Raw genomic sequence first — 26,796 nt, forward strand, 5'->3', positions numbered from 1 at the left:
ATAAATATTTCAGATATAAATATACCATATTTTTCTTAAATATATAACTGGATGTGTGTGTATATGTACATCAACAATTATTTTGGATTCGATTAGTAGTGAATAATCAATTTGACAGCGCTAGAACATAAGGAAATTACGAGGAAAATGTACATTAAATGTCTCAACACGTAACAAGTATAGAGACACTCTAAAGTTATTAATTTACAAATATAAATACTTCACAAATATTATTTTATAATTAGAATTATGTTGAACTATATAATAAATCTAATTTAATCTAATTTAATATGCCTCTACGTTTTAAAATTCATACTTATATATATAAGACAAGCAAATCAAGACAAAAAAATAAAAGTAAACCGACTGTATGTCATTTCGGAAATGCTTTTAGTACTGTAATGTTGCGATAGATGGCGCAGTGCCGCGCCTGTGATCTCGGCGCGCTCTGGGTGTAGGCGCAGAAGAAGAAAGCGCGCGACCAATGGAGCAACGGTGGGGAGCAGCAGTCTTCTCCTGAACTCCTCTTTCATGGCTTAAAACAGCACTTTTCTCTAGGACTGTCATATTCGGATTATGCAGTAGGTGTTTAACATCTTTACTAAACTCTGAAATAGCTCTAAAGCGCTGTGAGTTGAGTGTATTTGAGATCAGAGTGTGATGATGAGCTGAGTGATTGAGGCCGCGCGTACATTTGACCTGCAGGATTCTGAGCAGTATTGATTTATTCAATGAGTTTAGTTATAAATCTTATCTGACGATAACTATTGAATTGGTGTGTGACTGCACTGCACATAAACTAACCTGTTTTTACTGTGTGTCTCAAATCATAAAGAGTTACCAACCGTGGCAGCAATAGTGGGGCATTATAGTCGCATTTAAATGTAATGTACGAATTGAATAGACTGATCGAATATCACTATGATGCTCCAGTGTTTGAAGTCGAATTGATAGAATGTTCGAACGAGTTTATGACGCTCGAAAAATGAATCGAACGTTCAAATCGAATGTTGATTCAAATTGAATCACATTCGTGCTGGCTTATGATTATTCGAAAAAATGTGTGATTTCCTATAATCGAATCATATATGCAAGCGTGCCCATGGTTCTTTAAAATCAAATCAAATATTCGAGAGCTTGCTTATGATTTCCTTGAAATCGAGTGAAATATTTGTTCATGTTTATGGTGCTTATGATTCCCTAAAATTTAATGAAATGTTCGAATATGCTTATGTTGACCTGAAATCATATCAAATATTGGAACACTCTATTGATTCTCTAAAACAGGGGTTCTCAAGTCTGGACCTCGAGATGCACTTTGCTGTGGAGTTTAGCTCCAACCAAGAACATCCTCACCTGCTTGTAACTTTCTAGTGATCCTAAAGACCTTGATTAGTTTGTTCTGGTGTGTTTGTTTAGGGTTGGAGCTAAACTCTGCAGGAAGGTGGACCTCAAGGGCCAGACTTGAGATCCTCAGCTCTTAAATCAAATATTCAGGCGCTTATATGATTCCATAAATTGCCTGAAAGTGAACCAAGTATTTCAAGCACTCTTATGATTCTCTAAAATTGAATCAAATATTTGAGCACTGTTATGATTCCTTTAAAAAAAAATTATATGCTTATGGTGCCCTAAAATTGAATCAAATATTCAAGTGCTCATATGATTCTCTAAAATCGATTGAAATATTATAAGCACTTATAATTCTCCAAAATTGAATCAAACATTCGAGCACTCTTATGATTCCCTGAAATCAAATCAATTATTTGAGCACTCCTTTGATTATCTAAAATTGAATTAAATATTCAAGCGCTCATATGATTATCTAAAATTAAATAACATATTCAAGCACTCTTATGGTTCCCTGAAATCAAATGAAATATTAAAACACTCTTATGATTCTCTAAAATTAAGTAAAATATTTTAGCACACTTATGATTCCCTGAAATTGAATCAAATACTTTGAGCTCTCTTTTGATTCTCTAAAGATCGAATCAAATATTTTGAGCACTTTTATGATTCTTTAAAATCTAAATAAATAATCAAGTGCTCATATGATTCCCTGAAATCGAACCAAATATTTTAAGCACTCTTATGATTCTTTAAAATCAAATCAAATATTCAAACACTTATATGATTCTCTAAAATGAAATAAATTATTTGAGCACACTTATGACTCCCTGAAATCAAATAAAAAATTTAATATGCTTATGATTCCCTGAAAATAAATACAATATTTTCAGAACTTTTAATATTCTCTAAAATCAAACCAAATATTTTGAGCACTCTTATGGTTCTTTAAAATGTAATCAAATATTTTAAGCATTCTTATGATTCCCTGAAATCAAATTAAAAAGTGTATATGGTTATGATTCCCTGAAATTAAATCAAATATTTTCAGCACTTTTATGATTCTCTAAAATCAAACCAAATATTTCCAGCACTTTTATGATTCTCTAATAGAGACAAATAGTCAGTCAAATATTGAAGGGCTCATATGATTCTCTAACACTGAATCAAATATTCGAACACTCTGATTCTTTAAAATTAAATCAAATATTCAAACACTCTTATAATTCTCTAAAATCGAATCAAATATTCAAGCACTCTTACGATTCCCTTAAATAGAATATTTTAAGCTCTCTTATGATTCTCTAAAATCATATCAAATATTCAAGCATGCTTATGACTCCCTAAAAGTCAGACATTCAAATTGATATGATGTGTTATATAATGTGTTTCGAGACTTAGCTAGTGAATCCATGCATTAGTCTATATGTTAAATTCTCTTTTTTACACATTGCACACCATTAATGGCTGCTGTGAACAGATATATGACACTGTGTGTGTTTTGTGACTCCATCAGGAGATGAAGCGGGTACGGACGGAGCAGATCCAGTATGCGGTGACCCAGTATCTGAAGAGGAGGCAGTACATAGACACAGATGGGTCTTTGAAGGGAGCCAAACTCTCCCAGTCGGCTGAGGAGATGGCGGCCAGTCTGACTGGTAACTGCACTTTAAATGAACACATTTCCTACTCTAAACTCGAAATAATAGTAATACCGATGCTCTTCTTCACCCATCTCTCTTTCTTCCACGTGCAGTTCAGACGGAGTCCAGCTGTGCGAATGTGGTGTCCGCAGCCCCGTGTCAGTCAGACCCACAGCAGTACGAAATCCAGTTCTCCAGACTGCGCTCCTTCCTGCAGGGTGAGTGAAGAACTCCTCACAAACACGCTTTCTCAATGCTTCTACCCTTACGAGTGCGTTCACTGGTTTAACAGCTGTTTTCTCTGTCTCAGATGCAGAAGCAACATTAGTGAAGGAGGTGAGCGGCGTCTTGTTTCCGCTCTTCCTTTACCTGCATCTGGACATGGCGCGGTGTGGCCTGAAGGGGGCGGTAGACTCATTTTACAGTCGCTTCCACTCGTTCTTCCAGCAGGACCCTGAGCAAAAAGCAATCGTAGACCTTTTACGAGGAGCCGTCATGCCTCAGGTCAGTTGCTTTATTATTAAAAAGCATGTTTTGTTTGTGAGACTGGCCAAACTTAATTTCCTATCATTCTTTGTGGCGCTGATTTGAATACATCAATACATGATCAGTTACTCACCAAATGCACATATTTTGTTCTGAATTGTTACATTAGCACTGAAGCTGCTTCCTGTGTTTGTTAGGAAACTAAGACATGTTTAGGATGAAATATTAGTTTACTACTTTCTGAAAACTTAGGAGAACTTCTGCTCCTAAATTAAATTTTAGGAGAACAGTACATTTTTAGAAGCACCTTTTAATCAATAATCAAAATAAAATCAGTCTTCCCAATACGAGGTGATATTTGACTGCTTAAAGTGAATTAAAGCGGAATTTAGTTTTTACCTTTGTAATGGCATTTTTCTAATTTTATTGAAAGTGTGTCATCTTTTTAAATAATAATATATTTTTTAATTACATTTTATATTTTTAGCTTTTTAAAAATTCTAATTAAAACCACAGAATAAGAACACGAAGAATAAGTTGCCTGTCAAATAAAATCAGTATTAACAAAATTAATTTGTGCTACAGAGGTGGCACAGAAGAACACAAAAGTGGCTTGTAGGTGTATTTTCATGTTTAATGAGGCTCAAAGGTGGCATGTGTGCAATCAAATTCATGTTGAGATTAATGTTTTAAATATTACATTTTGAATATAGAAATTCAATGATTCAAATAACTAAAAAAGATACTTCAAAAATGAAACTAAATCTGCCGGTAGACGGCGACAAGTCACTGATTTAATGCCGGAATCATGTGCAAAGCTAAATTTGAACGTGGCTTGACACAAAAATGAAGTAATTACACCATAATTGCATATAATTAAAGTAACTGCCTGTTTCATGGCTGGTAAATTTTCTCACGTCAACGGCCATTGGCAGGTGTGCCATAAAGTGTATGTATGTGTATATAACACATTTATTGATTTTGGAATTTTATATAAATACCTGATAATAATTTTTAAAAAATATATACAAATATGAAACAAATCAAAAAGTTTACTATTTTATATATTTTTGTAATTTTATATACTTAAAATGTGTATAACATTTTTTTAAATACATGTATGAAACAAATCAACAAATTTACTTTATTTTAATTTATTTTTTTGTAATTAAATGTGTGCAAAATCTGTGTAACAACAAATGTATGCATATATTTAACACAAATAAAAAAAACTGATTTATTTTTTATATTTTAGTTTTTGTATTTTTATATATGTAAAATGTGTATATAATAAATTTAAATGCATGCAAATAAGAAATAAATTTATTTAAATTGCTATTGCAATGTTATATGCAAAATCAACAACATTATTTTAAACCTATACTTTATAGTCTTTGTAATTTTATATGTAAAATGTATATAATTTTTGGTATACACAAACAAATTAAAAAACAAATACTTTATATTGCTTTTGTAACTACATATGCTAAATAAATGTAATATTATTTTATGTCGTGTCTCATTATAGTTACAGCTGCAGAGTGCTAAATACCTAAAAAACCATCAATGCTGACTTCAATTCCAGTTCATTTATCAAATCATAAACAGTAGGCGCATTGCATTGCAGTATTTCACACCAGCAGTGTAGTTGTCATTCTCCTCCTAGCACACTGAAACCTTTTTTCCCCTTATCTTCCAGGATGTCACCTCAAACCCTAAACTTTGCTCACTCTTGGATCACAAGTACGTAGTGCACCTGACGGATCAAGCGTACAACTACCTGCTGCGTTACCTGCAGAGTGACGACAACAGTGCCATCTGCTGGGTGCTCAGCACACATGTGCAGGTATAAGCCTCCTTAAAATAACGAACAACTGCATTCAACGAGCACTTAAAGAAAACCAGTTGACCTACATCACACAGTCTTTGTTTTTTTTCTAATTGGTTTCATTCCTCTCACGTTTTTTTGTTTTTTTTTAAGGTGGAGGTGACAGCAGCGCGTCGAACCGACTACCAGCTGTACGGCGCAGGCACAGGAGCGGGAAACACTACCTCCACTTCCTCTTCCTCCAGCACATGGACTGCCGTGGACGGGTCGGAGGGGGCGGAGCGTGTGGAGGTCACGGCGGGGTTACCTCAGAACGAGGCGGCGCTGGAGGCGTTGCAGGACTGCATAAAGCGTGTGCGTGAAGGTCCGCCTTCGCTCACCACCGTCTGCTTCTACGCCTTCCAGCACACGGATCAGCTGTTGAACACGGCAGAGGTGTCCGCGGACAGCCGCTTGCTGGCGGCCGGCTTCGATAACTCCGCCGTGAAGCTGTGGAGTCTGCGGGCTAGGAAACTGAAGGCAGGACCTCACAGGGTAGACGTGTCTAAAATAAGACTCGCCTGTGATGTGCTGGAGGAGGAGGTGAGTCAGTGATGGCTGGCAGTCTGTCTAGTTTTGGGCAGCTGATGGTGTATTCATTCATATTCATATTTATTTTCTCTGAAATGGCTTATTATTAGATATTTTTTATATATATGCAATGTGATTTACAATAAATGCTTTTTGGACTAAATGAGCAATATTTTGTTAACACTTAATTATGTACTAATAGAACCATACAGGCTAATAAATAGCATTATTTCCTTACATAAATCAATTTTTTAAAGCTGTATTTATGTATTTGCATATTTTATTTATTTTTAAGTAAATAAACCCTCATTTTAATTAAGCAGTCTTTGTCTAGTAGATTTAAAATGTTTAGGTAAAATACCATATAATTTACAACATTTTTTAAATTTTTTTTTACTAAATGAATTATATATTTATATATATTTAAACATAATTATTTTTATTATTAATTGGTTTGGTAAGACATTAAGTACACCCCATTACTTTAATGTGCCTGGGTGTTTTTTATTTTTATATATTATTTTTTAAGTTAAATAAACCCTAATTTTAACCAGTCATTTTCCAGTAGATTTAAGTTATTTACGTAAAATACCATATCCTTTACAATAAATTGATTTTGTATGTGTTTTTTTACTAAATGAGCAATACTTTATCATTTTTATCAATATAATTTTGTACCAAATCAATCAATAATAAAAATAATGTAGTCCACAGACCCCATTACTTTAATGTGCCTGGATGTTTTTATTTAATTTTCAAGTAAATAAACTCGCATTTCAACCAAACAGTATTTGTCTAGTAGATTTAAAACGTTTGAGTAAAATACCATATTTACAGCAAATTATTATTATCTTTTTAAAATGAACAATATTTTTTTATCAGTAATTTTCTTTTAATAATTTTTCAAATCAATCAATAATAAAAATAAAGTGCACAGACTCCCATTACTTTAATGTGCCTCGATGTTATTTTTTTTTAATTTAATTTAATTTTAAGTAAATAAAATATTATAAAATATTTTTTTAATTTTGTTATTAATATAATTCTTTTACCAAATCTATCTATAATACAAAATAATTACATGCACAGACCCCATTACTTTAATGTGTGTTGATGATTTTTTTTATTTTATTTTTAAGTAAATAAACCTTCATTTCAACCAAACAGTCTTTGTCTAGCAGGTTTAAAGTCTTTAGGTAAAATACCATATAATTTACAATAATATATATATTTTTTTTTACTAAATGAGCAATATTTTATATATATTTTTGTCAATATAATTTTTCACCAAATCAATCTGTAATAACAATAAATACGTGTACAGACCCTTATTACTTTAATGTACCTGTTTTTTGAATTAGTTGTAAAAAAAATAAAAAATATTATGCATCTACATAATACTGAGCAAATTATAAATATATAACATTAATATTATTGGTCCAAAATCACTCTCAAGATTAATCTTACAAGAAACATTCTCCTCTACTGTACATTTTTAGAAAAAGCATTTTCATCTTGTTATTGTTATTTGTAACATGTTATTCACATGCATTTTCATTTCTAATCAGGCCGATGACGAGGACGCTTCAGGCAGTGAAATAAAAACCCTGCGTGCTCACAGCGGCCCTGTATACCGCACAGCTTTCCTAACAGACGGCTCTGGCCTTCTGTCCTGTTCGGAGGACTCAACTGTGCGCTTCTGGGATCTGAACAGCTTCACGAACACCGTCCTGTACCGCGGCCACGCATACCCTGTCTGGGATGTAGACGTCAGCCCCTGTAGCCTGTACTTCTCCACGGCGTCCCACGACCGTACCGCTCGCCTCTGGAGCTTCGCGCGCACATATCCGCTCCGCCTCTACGCCGGCCACTTATCTGACGTCGACTGTGTTAAATTCCACCCCAACTCCAACTACGTGGCGACGGGGTCCACAGATAAAACCGTGCGCCTGTGGAGCACCCAGCAGGGGGCGTCTGTGAGGCTGTTTACCGGGCATCGAGGTCCTGTTCTGTCGCTCGCCTTCTCGCCAAATGGCAAATATCTGGCGTCGGCCGGAGAGGACCAGAGACTCAAACTGTGGGACCTGGCGTCCGGCAGCTTGTTCAAAGACCTGCGGGGTCACACCGACAGCATCACCAGCCTCTCCTTCAGCCAGGACAGCAGTCTGGTGGCGTCTGCCTCTATGGACAACTCTGTGCGAGTGTGGGACATACGCAGCGCCCACGGCACCGCACCCACCGACGGCTCCAGCAGCGAGCTGATCGGACAGTACACGGGAAGCACTAGCAACATCCTCAATGTGCAGTTCATGGCCTGTAACCTGCTGCTGGTGACGGGGACTGCGCTGGAGAAGCAGGAACAGTGAGCGTGTGCGGGTCAATCTCACAAAAAACATGTCTGGGTTATATTTCACCCTAAAATCAGATAAATAATTAGGGTTAGTTCAGAATACTTGAGTCGTCTCAATGGCAAAATGCGTCTTAGTTTACCTGAATTCACCCTATATGTGAAATGAAGGCATTTAGCACCATTAATTTTATTTTATTTTTTGCATTGATGTTATTTTTATGACAAACCTATACCTAGGTTCTAGGGCTGTCAAAATAATCGCATCCAAAATAAAATTTTGTGTTTATATAATGTGTGGACTGTGTATATATAAATATATTTAATATATAAAGATTTTTTCTTAAATAAATACATGCATGTGTGTTTATATAAACATAATACATATACACAGAACACATATATTATGTACACTATTTTGGATGCGATTAATCATTGACCAGCACAAATATATACACACACACACACACACACACACACACACACACACACACACACACACACACACACACACACACACACACACACACACACACACACGTATTTGTGTATTTGTCTACATAATAAATATACACATGTAATAAAGGAACACATGTAAACAAACTTTTTATGATTAGATTAATTGCATCCAAAGTAAGTTTTTGTTTATATAATATGTGTGCACTGTGTATATTTATGTATAGATAAAGACACAAATACAATATATATTTTAAAAATATTTACATGTATTTACATTATTCATAATATATTTAATATGTAAAAATCTAACACTTCTTGAATATATACATGCATGTATATGTATTTATTTTTATATGAATATTTATGTGATATAATATAATATATGAATGGTAAGATATTTGTCAGGGTGGTATATGTTGTATTGCAATTAATTTATGTTGATTTAACTAAATTAAGCACATGTTTCTTTTCTTTGATGCATCTAAATGTTTTACAATAAAAATTGTCAGTAATATCACTGAATTAATTTTGCTTAAGTGATATATATAATGTATATACATTCATAATTTACAGTATTTTTATTTTATTTAGGGAAGTACAACATACCATCTTGATTTTATTATTATTATTATTCGCATTACAATAAGAATTTAAAAATGTGAAAATTGTCATAAAAAATAATGTCCCAATACAAACTATTTTGATAGGCTTTATTTTCTTTGTTTTATATATATATATATATATATATATATATATATATATATATATATATATGTGTATGTATGTATATATGTATGTATGTGTATGTGTGTTTTTTTTTTTAGTTATGGCCCTGGACTGGTTTTTGTGAGATTGACTTGTTTTGTAAAGTGAGAGTGTTGATGTTTTGTTTCGTTTTTGCTCTTAGGATGTGTGTTAATTGCCTCTAAAAGTCAGAGGTGCAGCCTGCTGTTTTGATAGAGATGTAAATATTAGACATTATTTTTTTCTGGAAAAAAATTAGGTCATTATTTCCATGTCTGTATTTTTCAGTTGCACTCATTTCTGTTGTAACATCGCTGTTGTTTTGTTGATGGCCTATGTTTATAAAGTATGCAATCCAGCACTGTTCTCCTGGACGTTCACAGATAAACTGGATTCATCCTAGTTGAGGCCGAAAAACAGTCCTGATGGAGCAAAACCAATGCCTTCATCCTAGTTTGTATTCCCTGAATCACAAGGGATTGAGTTTAGTTTTACCACAACAAAAATTTCGTTTCCTTGAATCTGAATTCACAACCCTGCACTTAGTTTTGTACAAAGCAAGTCGGCTTTTTCAGTTTGAAGTTTACTTTTTGTGTGCCCGTTGGTCAACAACAGTAAAGAAAAAAAACTTTTGTATTGTTTGGTTCCTTCCAAAAAAGTTTTGCATCATTCTAATACTTGTAAATATATTTTTGTAACATTTCATGGTTGTCTTAATCTCATTTTTGATGTTGCAAGTCTGATTACCACAGTGATACCGTAGTAAAGGTTTCAAGCAGGATCCGGTCCAGCTCCTCACACACAGGCGTGGCTGTTCTCACCCAAACCAGTTTCTGCTCTTGATGGGCGTGACACCAACCTGACGAGCCTGTCCGTCGGCCACAGTGGCTGAATTTCTCTCTCACAAGCTCAAAACACAAGCTTACTGCTCCAGACGAGCGTCACAAAGTTCCTGTCTGTGGTTTTGGAGCTTGGCTCGCGGCCGGTTTGAAGATGCCATACAACACGACTTCACAGAAAGGCTCTGGGCAGGCGACCCTAGTGGAGAGCACACAGGCGGACGGGAAGACGTTTCAACAGCTTCGCCAGGAGTGTTTGCAAAGAGGGAAGCTGTTTGAGGATCCAGACTTCCCAGCCACAGACGACTCGCTCTTCTTCAGCCAGAGGGTCCCGGTTAACTTCGAATGGAAGAGGCCTGGGGTAAGCATGATGCTGCAGGATGACAAACTGGGACATTAATGCAATTGGTCACCCAAACAAATGAGATGAGAATCAGATGACAAACAAGCTGGATTTGATAGTAGTGGGTTTTCTTTCTTATAAATTGGCACTGCAGATTGAATCTGATGAGGGTCCGATGAGATCTATATAGCATAAGGTTGACAGATGTGTAGAACTGTCAAATCTGAAGCGTTTGCTTCTCTGTGATGCTCCTCTTGTTTATGTTTTGATGGATGTTAGATAAATCAATGGAAGTAGTTTCACTGCAGTATTACGCACCTTCCAGAAACGTTTACATTTTTGTTGCTAATGACACAAGATGTATAATTTTGTGTGCGATTTGCATATATTACAATGCAATTACAGCTCTTTAAAACCCGTCACGCAAGTCTGCAGAATAAATCCAGGCCTTGAATCAACCAGGCTGGCTGCTTTATGAACACATCAGTGCTCTATTCGCAGACGTTTTAGGTTCATATTTATGAAGTAGTGAAGACTGTTGCCCTGCAGCAGGTTAGGAATGCAAATGGAATTCTGGCATTCACGGAACGCGCATTGTTTATTTAGTCTTGAGCGATCGGGTTAAAGGTGGATGTTGGTTTTATTTAGTTGTAAATGGATTACTGGGTTGAGTTTTCAAGAACAGGTGCAACAGTGGTTGTGACAAGTGACATAAGGTGATCCACACCCGTCCCTCACGATTGTAACATTTTAAGGACCTTTGAATGAAAGTACAACTGCATTTCATTTCAGGGCGTTCCTGCAGAGCGACCTTAGATATGCGGTGCGTGAAGAGTGTGGGCTCGTGGTAGAATGCGAACACACCTCGCACAGGCATCATGGGCGTTCACATGTCTCCCTCTGTCACTAATCAAACTTCATTAGATTTACAGTAACGGCAGATCATGTGATGTGTTGTACCTTCTGGAAATGTCAGTAGAAATAGTTCAAATTTCAAACACTGTTGTATAAATACCCTACAGCAACCTACTCGTCTGGCATTATTGCATTCAAAACATTTCTAAGAATCAGTGAATGGGTAGATAGCATGATAGATGAATGTTTTTTGATCAATTGATACTTTTTTGTCTGATCTTTTCAAATTCAGCAAATCTGCAAGATAGATGATGGATAGATAGCATGATGTTATGGTATTTGATATGTCTGGCTGATATTTTCCTGATCTGTTCAAATTCAGGAAATCTGCCAAGACCCAAAATTCATCACAGGAGGAGCCACCAGGACAGACATCTGTCAGGGGCAACTGGGTACGTTTTCCCATCATTTCAGGTTACTCAAGTCAAAATGAGACCCTAATCTGAGCAAAACACTTCCAGTGACCAAAAAATGAAATGATGCATCAGTGTGATATTGCATTACTCCTTAAAAAGTAACCAATGCATTACTTTTTGTCACCTGGGCTGGGCTTGCGTATTTGTTTTGTAATAACAATATAAAAGTATATTCTTGGCAACTTTAAAAGACAAGTTCAACTCCAGAATGAAAATTTCCAGATAATTTACTCACCCCCATGTCATTCAAGATGTTCATGCCTTTCAGTGCTTAATTTGTAAATTAATAATTGCCGGATCCAGTTAAAAGGCGCTGTGACCGACACCGACAATACAACTTAAAGGTTGTATCAGCGATTTCTAGCCTGAAACATAAAGTGTCAAATTCAGCTGACCTTTCTTCACGATCCGCTCGCTGCCTGCCCCATAAATTGGCTGTAAAAAAAAAACGCGTCTCTGTGGTCAGCCTAGGGTCCGAGATACGCCAAAAAAACAATCGGCGCTACCAACGATTCCACAGCAAAACAAACAGTGTTCCAACCAATCACCGTCAGGGGGTTGGTGTTGTGGACTTTCGCTCTGCCTCCCTCACATCCCTGCACCAGTACGAAAGTCCACAACACTTTATGTTTCAGCCTAGAATCGCTGATACAACCTTTAAGTTTAGTATTAAATTACGCCACTAAATGGTGATGCCACAACTATAAGCGCATAGTTTACAAGTTTTTGCATGGACTGCAGCCTTTGGCACAAATCCTGGGTAAAAAATAGGTCAGCAGGATGATGGAAAATTTAAGTTATTTTAAAAATAAAATGTGTTGTCATACAAATATAATACAATCATAGTCTATACATTAAAGGTATGAATATAAAAAATATATCTGACTTAATTAACAGATTTAAAACCGATGTAAGGTGCGGCGCTGCGTAAACAAGTTCACAAAAAGGAAACCTAGAACTGACATGACAAAACGTGCCTGCAAAAATAAAACACTTAACGAAATTATGTCCAACAATTACTGTATGACCAAAAATAGTGGAGTATTTTATGTTTTAGCTATTCGATCGCGCTGGCGCCTCGCTGGCACACACACATTCTAGCAATTCACTTTGACATTGCAGTCTGTACATTATCAAAATAAAATACAGTCAATCAAATATTTAAAATAATACTCTGGTCAATTTAAATAGTCCATAGCCTAGTACAATCTGTCCACTCTGCTGTTATGCCAAATGCATTTTTGCTTAAGTTTTTTTTTCCATCGATATACGAACGTAGAGTAGGCCTACAAAGCCTAGTGTAAATAATAATGTATCATTCAAATACATTCCGAATATGGAAACACTTGGATTTGGGCTGAATTACAGAAGTACGTGAGCCCAACGCCTGGTATTTTTAGTTTCGCTTTGTTTATATATGTTGTTTCATTCTTGTTCTGTTCTGAATACCTTCAATGATTTGTTTTGGAGTCAGGGTAACTAACTTATAGTTATATTTATAGTGTTTATAATGTTTATACGTAATAATATTTCGCTTGATTTGGTATTATTTCTCATATTACACTTTCTCTCTAAACATTCTGCTGCTCACTAAATATGTTTTGCAAGCAGCGCAAGCTTGGAGAGAGTGGGTTGAGCAGTAAGCACCAATCAATGAGAGCGATTTTGAATTTAAAAAAGATGATTGGTCGAAAATATGTTGAAGACCAACAAGCATCCTCCAAATACATCTACATAAACCTGCGCTTGCTCTGCCTCGTATGCACGCACGCACTGTCACGATCTAATGCACTTGTTAATGCCGGTGTTGTGCCCATTTTCGACCCCTGCCAAATTATTACCCCCTCTCGTTGAAATCGCTACCTGATTGCCTAATCCTAACCCCACCCCTAATCCTAACCCCTCCCCCACAGCTAACCCTAAACCTACCAATACTGGGGGGGGGGAACATTTTCCGGAACAGGATCCGGCAGGATCCGCCTCAAATTAAGCACTGATGCCTTTCTTTCATCAGTTGAATAGATTTTTAAGGAAAACTTTCCAGGATTTTTCTCCATATAGTGGAATCAATGGTGGCTGAAGGGTTGAAGGCCCAAAATGTAGTTTCAATGCAGCTTCAAAGGGCTCTACATAATCCCAGCCAAGGAATAAGTGTCTTATGTAGCAAAACAATCAGTCATTTTCTAAAAAGTACAAATTTGTGTACTTTTTAACCACAAATGCTTGTCTTGACTAGCTCTGCCATGCGCATACATACTCTGTGTTCAAGACAATTAGGGTAGGTCGAAAAACTCATTTCATTTTCTCCTCTCTGTCCAACATCACTGTTTCGCCTTTTTTTTTGTAAAGGGTGTTTGACCCTCCTTGTACATTCATTTTGTAAACACTGGGTCTATACTTCTGCAGCGATGTAGAACGATTTTGAAGTTGATGATGTGAGTTTTTCGACATCCTAACTGTCTTGAACCGGAGTGCACAGAATGCGCATCACAGAGCTAGACATAACGAGCATTTGAGGGTAAAAAGTATATAAACTGTACTTTTTTTTTTAGCTAGATAAGGCTCTGATTCCTCAGCTGGGATTGTTTAGAGCCCTTTGAAGCTGCACTGAAACTGCAATTCATTGAGCACCATTGAAGTCCACTATATGGAGAAAAATCCTGCAACATATTTCTCAAAAAACTTGCTTAGCAACTGAAGAAAGAAAGACATGAACATCTTGGATGACAAGGAAGTGAGTGAATTATCAGGAAATTTTTATTGTGGAAGTAGAGTAATCCTTTAATACTGATCATATTATGATCTTTATGCATGTTTCCGTTCATGTGTGATTATACAGGGGACTGCTGGTTGTTGGCAGCGATTGCCTCCCTGACCCTCCATGAGGAAACACTAAAGAGGGTCGTACCACACGATCAGGACTTTGATCGCGGCTATGCTGGAATCTTTCATTTCCAGGTAAGTCCCAGGTAAATATCTGAATTTTCTCTCTACCGTTTCCTAGTAGCTTTGAACCCTAACCAAACTCACCTTGTCTTGCAGTTCTGGCAGCACAATAAATGGATGGATGTGGTTGTGGACGACAGACTCCCGTGTGTGAGGAACAAGCTGATGTTTGTCCACTCAGCTGACAACACTGAATACTGGAGCGCACTTCTAGAGAAGGCCTATGCCAAGTATGCGCTTGAGTTTATAAAACAAGATACGCCTTGACATCTTGTCATATCTAATTGAGACGTCAAACCTGTTTGTGTTTGTGTAAGTCAATCGTCTCCTGTGTGTCCCTCAGGCTGAACGGCAGCTATGAATCCCTGAAAGGAGGAAGCACCATGGAGGCGATGGAGGACTTCACGGGTGGCGTGGGTGAGATGTACGAGACAAAGAGCGCACCCAGCAACCTCTTCATCATTCTCAAAAAAGCCATAGAGAGAGGATCAATGCTCGGCTGCTCCATCGATGTAAGCGAAGCTTTGTTGAGCAAATTCAAGTGCAAATTCTGCCGTTCCCGAATTCTAGATGTTTGTGTTTTCTACTAGATCACAAGTTCTGCTGAATCCGAAGCCCAAACCACTACTGGACTGGTTAAAGGCCATGCTTATTCCATCACTGGAGTAGAGGAGGTAGCCACAGCATCTTCATCTCGCTTTGCACAGATTTGCTCTTTATTTTCTCTTGATCTCTTTGATCTTGTCTCCTCAGGTCAACTACAGAGGATCAAAGGTCCAGCTGATTCGTGTCCGTAACCCTTGGGGTCAGGTGGAGTGGAACGGGCCCTGGAGCGACAAGTAAGCAGAACCACAGGCTTCTCCGGTTGCAACAACTTTGTATTATTTCATTACTGATCTTTCTTTAAATTTTGTCTTTCAGCTCCAGGGAATGGAACGCCATTGACAGTTCAGAGAAGACACGATTGCTGCAAAACTCTCTGGATGACGGAGAGTTCTGGTAAGTTCTTACCCAACCAGTTTACATCAGATTGATTACTCTTAGAGAATCACTTTCACATGAGAATCAGGATGATTCAGTCATGACATAATATGATTTGTTGTGCTGCAGGATGGAGTTTGAGGACTTCAAAGCGAACTATGACAAAATCGAGATCTGTAACCTGACGGCAGATTCTCTGTCGGATGACGCTAGGAAGAAGTGGGAAGTGAATCAGTTTGAGGGCAACTGGATCAGGGGCTCCACTGCTGGCGGCTGCAGGAACTTCATCGGTCAGTGTCATCTAGCAAACTTCACATAGATGTCATCATAAAAGTTTGCAAGATATTCCATGCTATCGTTTATACAGTTGTCAAAAAAAGTTTACGCAATGTTAATTATTTTGTCAAAATAAGAGAGATCATACAAAATGCATGTTATATTTTATTTAGCACTGACCTGATTATGATATTTTATAATTTATAAAAATGACCACGTTCAAAAGATTGTTAATACTGTGTTGTTACCTGAATGAACCACAGCTGCATTTTTTTGTTTTTCTTTAGTGATAGTTGTTCATGAGTCCCTTGTTTGTCCTGAACAGTTAAACTGCCCGCTTCTTCAGAAAAATCCTTCAGGTCCCACAAATTCTTTGGTTTTTCAGCATTTTTGTGTATTTGAACCTTTTCCAACAATGGCTGTATTTGAGATCCATTTTTTCACACTGAGGACAACTGAGGGACTCATATGCAACCATTACAGAAGGTTCACTGATGCTCCAGAAAAAAAAACAATGCATTAAGAGACAGGGGTGAACATTTTTGAATGGAATGAGGATGTGTACATTTTTATTATTTTGCCTAAATATCATATTTTTTTCATTTAGTACTGCCCTTCAAAAGCTACAGAATAGACTTAGATGTTCCCCAGAAGATGAAATAAGTTAAATTTACTCTGATCCCGCGGCTTAAAATGCATTGTGTTTCCTTCTGAAGTATCAGTGAGCATTTGAACTTGCATATGAGTCCCTCAGTTGTCCTCAGTGTGAAAAGATGGATCTCATAATCATACAGTCATTGTTGGAAAGGGTTCAAATACACAAAAATGCTAAAAAACCAAGAATTTGTGGGACCTGAAGGATTTTTTTGAAGAACTTTAACTGTTCAGTGCAAACAAGGGACTCATGAACAACTATCACTAAACAAAAAAACACAGCTGTGGATAAACTATTATTTTCTCTTGTGGACTGTGTCTAAACACCTTTTATGTGAAATATTGTATTCAGGTCAAGACTAAATAAAAAATAACATGCATTTTATATGATCCCTCTTATTTTGCCTAAACAATTAACATTTAGCAGATTCTGCAAGATGTATTTAAACTATTGACATCAACTGTACATGGGACTCAGCAATTCTTCTTGATCTCTGTTTTCCCTTCTCAGACACATTCTGGACAAACCCACAGTTTAAGCTGCGTCTGGACAATCCAGATGATGGTGACAAGCTGTGCAGCGTCATCATAGCCCTGATGCAGAAGAACCGTCGTCGGCTCAGGAAAGAGGGCCTCGACATGGAGACCATTGGCTTTGCCATTTACGAGGTGAGGGAGATACTGTATTATACTATATTGGAAGAAAGGTTTGAAGAACTTTATGTAGTGCCTCTTGCTCCACTGAAGTCTGACCTGCTCATTTACCTTACATATAGGCTCCTGATGATCAAGACCACCAATCGAAGGACTTTTTCCGCTACAATCCCTCTAAAGCTCGGAGCCGTACTTACATCAACATGAGGGAGGTGTCCGAGCGCTTCAGGCTGCCCCCAGGAAACTACCTGCTGGTGCCCACCACCTTCCAGCCACACCATGAGGCTGACTTCCTAATCCGGATCTTCTCAGAGAACAAAGCTGGAGCCCTGTATGACCATAAAAATACTGTTCAGTGTTAACAGCCAGATTTTAAAGCTAAATTTCAGTTCTGTCATTATTTAATCACATTTACTCGTCGTTTGAAACTGATATCCTGTTACACTGTAAAAAGTTTTCACCAGTTTCAACTTAAAAACTGAAGTTTGGCAGCTTCCTTAAAATGTTAAGCTAAATCAGCTTAAGTTATTTAAACTCACAAGTTAAATTAACTAATTTTGATTGTAATAAGTTAAAATGACTTATAGTAGTTTTAAGCTGATTTAACTTAAAAACTTAAGGCAGCTGCTGATAGGTTTTTAAAGTTGAATCTGGTGCAAACGTTTTACAGTGTTTTTGTTCTGTGACCACAAAAAGGAACATTTTTAAAGAATCTTCATACAGCTCTTTACATGTTGATGCAGCTCCAAAAAACACAAGCATGCACTATATACGTACTATGAATGTAATTTATATGACTCATAGCATTACTTTGCACTAGGTCATAATAATTCACGTGTGTGTGTGTGTGTGTGTGTGTGTGTGTGTGTGTGTGTGTGTGTGTATACACATATTTCACTGACAGTCTATTAAATATACAGGTGCTGGTCATATAATTAGAATATCTTCAAAAAGTTGATTTATTTCACTAATTCCATTCAAGAAGTGAAACTTGTATAATGTATACATTCCACACAGACTGATATATTTCAAGTGTTTATTTCTTTTAATTTTGATGATTATAACTGACAACTAATGAAAACCACAATTCAGTATCCCAGCTAAGATCTTCCTCCAGACTCTGAGACCCTGATTTCCAAAGGAAATGCAAAATTTACTTTCATCAGAGAACATAACTTTGGACCACTCAGCAGCAGTCCAGTCCTTTTTGTCTTTAGCCCAGACGAGACGCTTCTGACGCTGTCTGTTGTTCAAGAGTAGCTTGACACAAGGAATGCGACAGCTGAAACCCATGTCTTGCATACGTCTGTGCGTAGTGGTTCTTGAAGCACTGACTCCAGCTGCAGTCCACTCTTTGTGAATCTCTCCCACATTTTTGAATGGGTTTTGTTTCACAATTCTCTCCAGGGTGCAGTTATCCCTATTGCTTGTACACTTTTTTTCTACCACATCTTTTCCGTCCCTTCGCCTCTCTATTAATGTGCTTGGACACAGAGCTCTGTGAACAGCCAGCCTCTTTTGCAATGACCTTTTGTGTCTTGTCCTCCTTGTGCAAGGTGTCAATGGTCGTCTTTTGGACAACTGTCAAATCAGCAGTCTTCCCCATGATTGTGTAGCCTACAGAACTAGACTGAGAGACCATTTGAAGGCCTTTGCAGGTGTTTTGAGTTAATTAGCTGATTAGAGTGTGGCACCAGGTGTCTTCAATACTGAACCTTTTCACAATATTATAATTTTCTGAGATACTCAATTGTGGTTTTCATTAGTTGTCAGTTATAATCATCAAAATTAAAAGAAATAAACACTTGAAATATATCAGTCTGTGTGGAATGAATGTATACAAGTTTCACTTCTTGAATGGAATTAGTGAAATAAATCAACTTTTTCAAGATATTCTAATTATTTGTCCAGCACCTGTATAGTCATATAGTGAACTATTTATTCATGAATGCAGTTTTTTTTTTTTTTTTTTTTTTTGGTAACAAATAAAAGTCAAAAACCAGAAACTAACATTTATTAATAAGTCAGATGGTGGTCAGTGAGGTAGTTCATCTATGTATACTCAAATCTATACTCATTATATCCTGTAGATGTATTTTTACACCAAATGACTACAATGTAATGTGTTTCATGTTTGCAGTGAGATGGGAAACACCATTCAAGCAGATCTGCCAGAAGTGAGTCGGTTCATGGTTTATTTGTAGTCTCTCTCAGCAGAGATGTAAATAGTTAAACATGATGTTGTATGCTAAAAGTGTGTATTTCTGTCTGATCTGCAAAGCCACCGAAGCCAAACCCACCTGAGGAGGAGACAGATGAGGAGAAAGGACTGAGGAGACTGTTTGAACAGATCGCCGGATCGGTAAGAAACTGAAAACTAACTGTAGTCCAGTCAACGGTTTACCACAGGGTTTCCCGAAGCGAACTGCAGGGTGTTGATGAAAAACTAATATTTACTTCATTCATGAAATTGAAATAAACAATCATTTCAAAATAAAGACCAGTTCAAATAAAAAAAGCTTAATATAAATGTGTATTTATTTACCTGCATGTCATGTGACCATTAACCGACGTAAGAGCAAATGTGAGATCGATCTTGCGAGTGTTATTAAATGACTGAAATATTAACTTAAAATCTTAGAGGGAATTTTAGTTAAATATTTTAGGTCAAACGACTAAAATAATAATAATTAAAAAAAAAAAGCAATTTAAAAAAGCACATTAAAAAAAGATTATGTTTGTTTACCTGCACGATTATGTGACCATTAACCGACTTATAAACAAATGTGAGATCATGCGAGTGTGTTATTAAATTAGTTAAATATTTACTAAAAATCCTAGATGTCATTTTAAGTAAATATTTTAGATCAAATTATTTAAATAAACAATTAAAAATCAATTTAAAAAGCCCATTTAAAGGAGTAGTTCACTTTCAGAACAAAAATTTACAGATAATGTACTCACCCACTTGTCATCCAAGATGTTCATGTCTTTCTTTCTTCAGTCGTAAGGAAATTATGTTTTTGAGTAAAACATTTCAGGATTTCTCTCCATATAGTTGACTTCTATGGTGCCCCCGAGTTTGAACTTCCAAAATGCAGCTTCAAAAGGCTTTAAACGATCACAGCCGAGGAAAGAAGGGTCTTATCTAGCAAAATGATGGGTTTATTTTAATAAAATAACTTTTTAATCTCAAATGCTTATCTTGTCTAGCTTGGCAAGATGAGTGTTTTGAGATTAAAATGTATATAAGTTGTAAATATTTTTAGAAAATAACTTATCGTTTCGCTAGATAAGACCCTTCTTCCTTGGCTGGGATCATTTAGAGCACTTTGAAGCTGCATTTAAACTGCATTTTGGAAGTTTAAACTCGGGGGCACCATAGAAGTCCATTATATGGAGAGAAATCCTGAAATGTTTTAATTCAAAAACACCATGTCTTTACGACTGAAGAAAGAAAGACATGAACATCTTGGATGACAAGGGGGTGAGTACATTATCTGTACATTTTTGTTCTGAAAGTGAACTACTCCTTTAAAAGATATTGTTTGTTTACCTGCACTTCATGTGACCATTAACCAACATAAGAGCAAATGCGCGATCATGCGAATGTGTTAAATTATTTAAGTATAAACTTAGAATCTTATGGTGCACTCAGAGCCATATAAAAAGATATAAAAAAAAAGAGATCTTTTTATATGGCTCTGGGTGCACTTTAAGCTCGAATGATTAGAGTAAACAATTAAAAATCAATTTTAAAAGCGTATTAAAAAATATTTAGCTTGTTTACCTGCACGTCATGTGACCATTAACCGACAAAATGTGCGATCGTGCGAGTGTTATTAAATTTTATTTAAATATTAACTAAAACACTTAGTACACTTAAGTATATATTTTAGTTTAAAAGACAGACAAATAAAAAATAAAACCAATTTAAAAAGCGTAATAGAAGGATTTTGTTTGTTTACCGGCACGGCATAAGAGCAAATGCGCGATCATGCGAGTGTATTATTAAACTATTTAAATATTAACCTAAAATCTTAGGGGTCATTTTAAGTAAAAGCTTTAGGTAAATATTATAGTAAAATATTTAGGTCGAATGATTAAAAATAAACTATGAAAAAACAATTTAAAAAGCGTATTTAAATTTTTTTTTGTTTGTTTACATGCACGTCATGTGACCATTAACCGACAGTGCGAGTGTTATTACATTTTATTTAAATATTAACTAAAACACTTAGGGGGCACTTTAAGTATATATTTTACATTTAGTCCAAATAATTAAAAGAGGCAAAATAAAAAAAGCGTATTAAAAAGTTTTTGTTTGTTTAGCTGCAAGGCATAAGAGCAAATGCGCGATCATGCGAATTTATTATTAAACTTAACCTAAAATCTTAGGGGTTATTTTAAGTCAAAGTAATAGGTAAAATGAGTAGAACAATTAAACAAGCTATTTTAAAACGTATTAAAAAGATTTCGATTGTTTACCTGCACATCATGTGACCAAGTCAGAGAGACATGAACATAGAATTTGTCACTTAATTATTGAAATATTAACAAAGAAGTTAGACTTGGATTTTTAAAAACATAACAAGAGCGCCCTCTTCTGGTGTAGAATCAGTGTGACTTACTGTATGTTTTATTTACACTATTCCCTGTCTCCATGTAGGATAAAGCCATCAGCGCCAGAGAGCTACAGCATGTGCTGAACAATGTTCTGAGCAGAAGTGAGTCTATCACCATTTTCAAGCATTTTAATCCAAAACCAGTAATACAATAAAGCGCCAACTGTCTCTCTGCAGGGAAAGAGGTGAAGTTTGATGGTCTGAGTCTCAACACCTGCCACAGCATCATAAACCTGATGGATGTATCCTCTCAAAAACTAACCCACTTCTGCATCAAGTTTAATTACAAAATCTAACATGTGATCTCTACAATGTGAGTTTTACATCTTTGAGATGTGAATAATATTTTTGAGCCATTGCTACTGAGTTTTCCTGAACCGAATGCAGGTGGATAACACCGGAATGCTGGAATTTGAGGAGTTCAAAGTCTTCTGGGATAAGCTGAAGAAATGGATCGTAAGTTACAGATTCATACATGTGACCCTGAACCACAAAACCAGTCTTGAGTAGCACAGGTATATTTGTAGCATTAGCCAACAATACATTGTGTGGGTCAGAATGATCAAATCATTAGGATATTAAGTAGAGATCATGTTCCATTAAGATATTTTGTAAAAGTTCCTACCGTAAATACACTACCATTCAACAGTTTGGGATCAGTAAGACTTGTAATAGTCTTTAAAGAAGTCTCTTATGCTCATCAAGGCTGCATTTATTTGATTAAAAATATAGAGAAAAAAACAGTAATATTGCTAAATGTTTTTACAATATAAAATCATGTTTTTTTATTTTAACATACTTTAAAATAGAATTTATTCCTGTGATGAAAAGCTGAATTTTTATCAGCTGTTACTCCAGTCTTAAGTGTCACATGATCCTTCAGAAATCATTCTAATATGCTGATTTATTATTAGAATGATCAATGTTGGATAATATCAACAGTTGTGCTGCCAAATATTTTTTGGAACCTGTGATTTTTTTCTTTCAGGATTCTTTAATGAATAACAAGTTTAAAAAGTCCAGTGTTTATTCAAAATATAAATATTTTATAACAATGTAAATTATTTATTATTAACTTTTAATAAACTTTTAATTATTAACTTAATACATCCTTGGTGAATAAAAGTATTAATTTCTTAAAAAAAAGAAAAAAAAAAGAAAAAAGAAAAATGAACTGACCCCAAAGGTTTGAACGGTAGTGTATATTAGTGTATATCAAAATGTAATTTTTGATTAGTAGTATGCATTGGTAAGGACTTCATTTAGACGAATTTAAAGGCGATTTTCTCAATATTTAGATTTTTTTGCACCCTCAGGTTCTAGAATTTCAAATAGTTGTATCTCGACCAAATATTGTCCTAAACTAACAAACCACACATTAGTGGAAAGCTTATTTATTTCGCTTATTTATTCATAAATGTGTTCTCAATTTGACCCTTATGACTGGTTTTGTGGTCCAGGGTCACACATTTACTTGTTAGCTTGTCCTCATTACTTACAATCCATTCCCAGAACATGACATTTCCACAGAGAAACTGTAAAGTTGCGTCTTGTGCTGTTGTAGATGCTGTTCCTGTCTTACGATACGGATCGTTCTGGACGCATGTCATCCTATGAGCTCCGCAGTGCTCTTAATGCTGCAGGTAAACACACAGGACAGTCCCGTAATGAACTATGACAGTACAATTCAAACTGGATTATTTTTAAATCTGACCTTGTTTGTGTTTGCTTCATTCAGGCATGCAGTTGAACAATAAGATTTTGCAGCTGCTGGGTCTGCGGTTTGCAGATGAAAATTATGACATTGATTTTGATGACTACCTGACATGCATCGTGCGTCTGGAGAACATGTTCCGTACGTTAAGCTGATGCTTTAACTAGTAGTCTTAGACTTATCTTTACTAGGTCTAATGGAATTTTCTTCTGTGTTGGACTGCAATTTTTTTAAATAATATTTAATATGTTCCTGTTCTAAAACAAGTGGGGTGTAAATAAAACCTGGCATTTAAATCTAGATTTTGACATATGTTACAGGAATTTTCCAGGCCTTAGATACGCAAAAGAAGGGAGCGATCAGTCTGAACGCTATGCAGGTAAAACATAATTTTTTACTGTTTTATTGAAATTAGTAAATGCATAACAGTATTTGCAAATCTGCAAAATGCAAATAAGAGGGATCATACAAAATGCATGTTATTTTTTATTTAGTATTGACTTGAATGACATAGGAGATGTTTACATATAGTCCACAAGAGAAAATAATGGTTGCATTTATAAAATACAGACAATACACTTGATTCTTAATACTGTGTTGTTACCTGAATGAACCACAGCTGTGTTTTTATTTAGTGATAGTTGTTCATGAGTCCCTTGTTTGTCCTGAACAGTTAAACTGCCTGCTGTTCTTCAGAGAAATCCTTCAGGTCCCACAGATTCTTTGGTTTTTCAGCATTTTTGTGTATTTGAACCCTTTTTTTTGAACTATTACAAAAGGTTCCAAAACTCACTGATGCCTCAGATGGAAACACGATGCATTAAAAGAAAACTTTTGGAATTTGAAAATTAGGGTAAATTTAACTTATTTAGTCTTCTGGGAAACATGTAAGTATCTTCTGAAGGGCAGTACTAAATGGAAAAAAATATGATATTTAGGCAAAATAAGAAAAATGCACACATCTTCATTCTGTTCAAAAGTTTTCACCCCCGACTCTTAATGCATGGTTTTTCCTTCTAAAGCATCAGTGAGTGTTTGAACCTTCTGTAATAGTTGCATATGAGTCCCTCAGTTGTCCTCAGTGTAAAAAGATGGATCTCAAAATCATACAGTCATTGTTGGAAAGGGTTCAAATACACAAAAATGCTAAAAAACCAAAGAATTTGTGGGACGTGAAGTTTAACTGTTTTTCCTTGTGGACTATATGTAAATGTCTTTTATGTAAAATATCTTATTCATGTCAGTAGTAAATAAAAAATAATCTGCATTTTGTATGATAGCTCTTATTTTGGTAAAATAATTAACATTTTGCAAGTTCTGCAAGGTACTTTAACTGTATATATTACTTTCAAAATTCACATTTCTTATAATTCACATTACTTATAATAATTCTAACATGCATTGAGATCAACAAATCTTAATTTCTCCACAGTTCCTGCTGTTGTCCATGAACATCTGAGGGATTCAACAAAATCCAGCAGGACCAAATGTGATGGATGGAGTCAGCTGTGCCACTGTGGATTTTTGCTGTTATGCTGAAAAGTTTTTACTCACAATTTTGTTTGTTTGTGGTGTCTTTCTCGTTGCCACTGACTACGGATTTATGTGAAAGTTTTGAGATTATTTTGTAAACAAATTCTCCAGTGTTGTGTGCTTGGCATGTTTACTGTTATGTCCCTGTGATTTGAGGCATATTCACTCTTATGGATGCTGCAGGAATTTATAATAATTGCAAGATGTATTATTCACAGAGCTGCTAAACTGCAAAGTTTTCATCTCGAAAGGTGCATGCATAAATGAACAAAATCAGGAATATAAATGAATAAAAAAACGATAAATGACTATGGGTGTCGTTATTGGGAAACTATGATAGAAAGTGCATCCAATAACTGAAATATGTTTCATAAAAATTCTTTGGTTGATGTTAAACAAGGTCCAAGTATTCTGTACTCTGACAACGTATTCCTGTTTAGTGAAATGAAACATTTTCAACAAATCAAGCAAGCAAATAAATAAATTAACAAAAATAAAGAAATTTCTATTATTAATATTTAAAACAGTCGAGTACATTTTTCTGGATTCTTTGATGAATAGCTTTTTTTAACATTATACACTATACCATTGAAATGCTTGGAGTCAGTATATTATTTAATTTAATTTAATTTATTTACATATTTAGTTTGCTTTAAATTGATCAAAAGTGATGATAAAGATGTTCATAATGTTAGAAAAGATTTCTATTTCAGATAAATGCTCTTCTGAACTTTCTATCCATCAAAGAAACCTAAAAAAAAATTACTTCGCTGTTTTCAACATAATACTAATAATAAATGTTTTTTGAGCAACAAATCAGAATATTAGAATGATTTCTGAAGGATCATGTGACTGGCATAGTGATGCAAAAAATTCAGATTTGAAATCACAGGAATAAATTACATTTTAAGATATATTCGAATAGAAAACTGTTATTTTAAATAGTAAAAATATTTCAACATTTTACAGTTTTGCTGTCCTTTGGATCAAATAAATGCAGGCTTGGTGAACAGAAGAGACTTTAAAAACATTAAAATACTTAGTACTTTTGACTGATAGTGTATAAAGGGGCACAATTTTACATAAAAACTAACAAACGAAGACAATAAATAAACACATTCATTCTACAGCCATAAGAAATATAGAAACATGTTTAAAACAGCGACAGTAAATACACTGAAATATATAGAAAAAAATACTTAATTAAAAAGGATTTCGAATATAATTAATTCTAATTATATTTATAATATATAATATAATTATTTATAATTATATATAATTTCTCAGAAGAGTTTGTAGGGTAGCGTCTAGCGTCATCATCAGTACGTCACGTCCCTCGTTTACGTTTAGACTAAACCAAAAGTGATTCAGGGGTGTTTCTTGACTACAACGGTCGAGCCTGTTGGCGCTGTCATTTATCCACTAGCTTTAACATATAATTTTAAACCATATTAATAAATAGCATTACATATA

General features: G+C 35.4%; 2 protein-coding genes across 2 annotated transcripts; both read left to right on the forward strand.

Moving 5' to 3' along the window:
- Nucleotides 1-477: 477 nt before the first annotated feature.
- On the forward strand, nucleotides 478-10,130 carry taf5l (TAF5-like RNA polymerase II, p300/CBP-associated factor (PCAF)-associated factor). Its single transcript, XM_073843348.1, has 7 exons — nucleotides 478-581; nucleotides 2,867-3,008; nucleotides 3,107-3,211; nucleotides 3,304-3,497; nucleotides 5,179-5,325; nucleotides 5,461-5,889; nucleotides 7,446-10,130. The coding sequence occupies exons 2-7, from the start codon at nucleotides 2,870-2,872 to the stop codon at nucleotides 8,241-8,243; spliced, it is 1,812 nt and encodes a 603-aa protein (XP_073699449.1). The 5' UTR covers nucleotides 478-581; nucleotides 2,867-2,869; the 3' UTR covers nucleotides 8,244-10,130.
- A 112-nt stretch (nucleotides 10,131-10,242) lies between these two features.
- capn9 (calpain 9) lies at nucleotides 10,243-25,632 on the forward strand. Its single transcript, XM_073843347.1, has 20 exons — nucleotides 10,243-10,627; nucleotides 11,847-11,916; nucleotides 14,780-14,898; nucleotides 14,983-15,116; nucleotides 15,230-15,398; nucleotides 15,477-15,560; nucleotides 15,640-15,725; nucleotides 15,808-15,885; nucleotides 15,997-16,157; nucleotides 17,309-17,466; nucleotides 17,574-17,782; nucleotides 19,592-19,628; nucleotides 19,733-19,813; nucleotides 22,121-22,178; nucleotides 22,254-22,318; nucleotides 22,464-22,532; nucleotides 23,641-23,719; nucleotides 23,815-23,931; nucleotides 24,111-24,169; nucleotides 25,223-25,632. The coding sequence occupies exons 1-20, from the start codon at nucleotides 10,421-10,423 to the stop codon at nucleotides 25,247-25,249; spliced, it is 2,067 nt and encodes a 688-aa protein (XP_073699448.1). The 5' UTR covers nucleotides 10,243-10,420; the 3' UTR covers nucleotides 25,250-25,632.
- Nucleotides 25,633-26,796: the final 1,164 nt, after the last annotated feature.

The sequence above is a fragment of the Garra rufa genome, chromosome 6 (assembly GCF_049309525.1).
Source record: "Garra rufa chromosome 6, GarRuf1.0, whole genome shotgun sequence".
Lineage (NCBI taxonomy): Eukaryota > Metazoa > Chordata > Actinopteri > Cypriniformes > Cyprinidae > Garra > Garra rufa.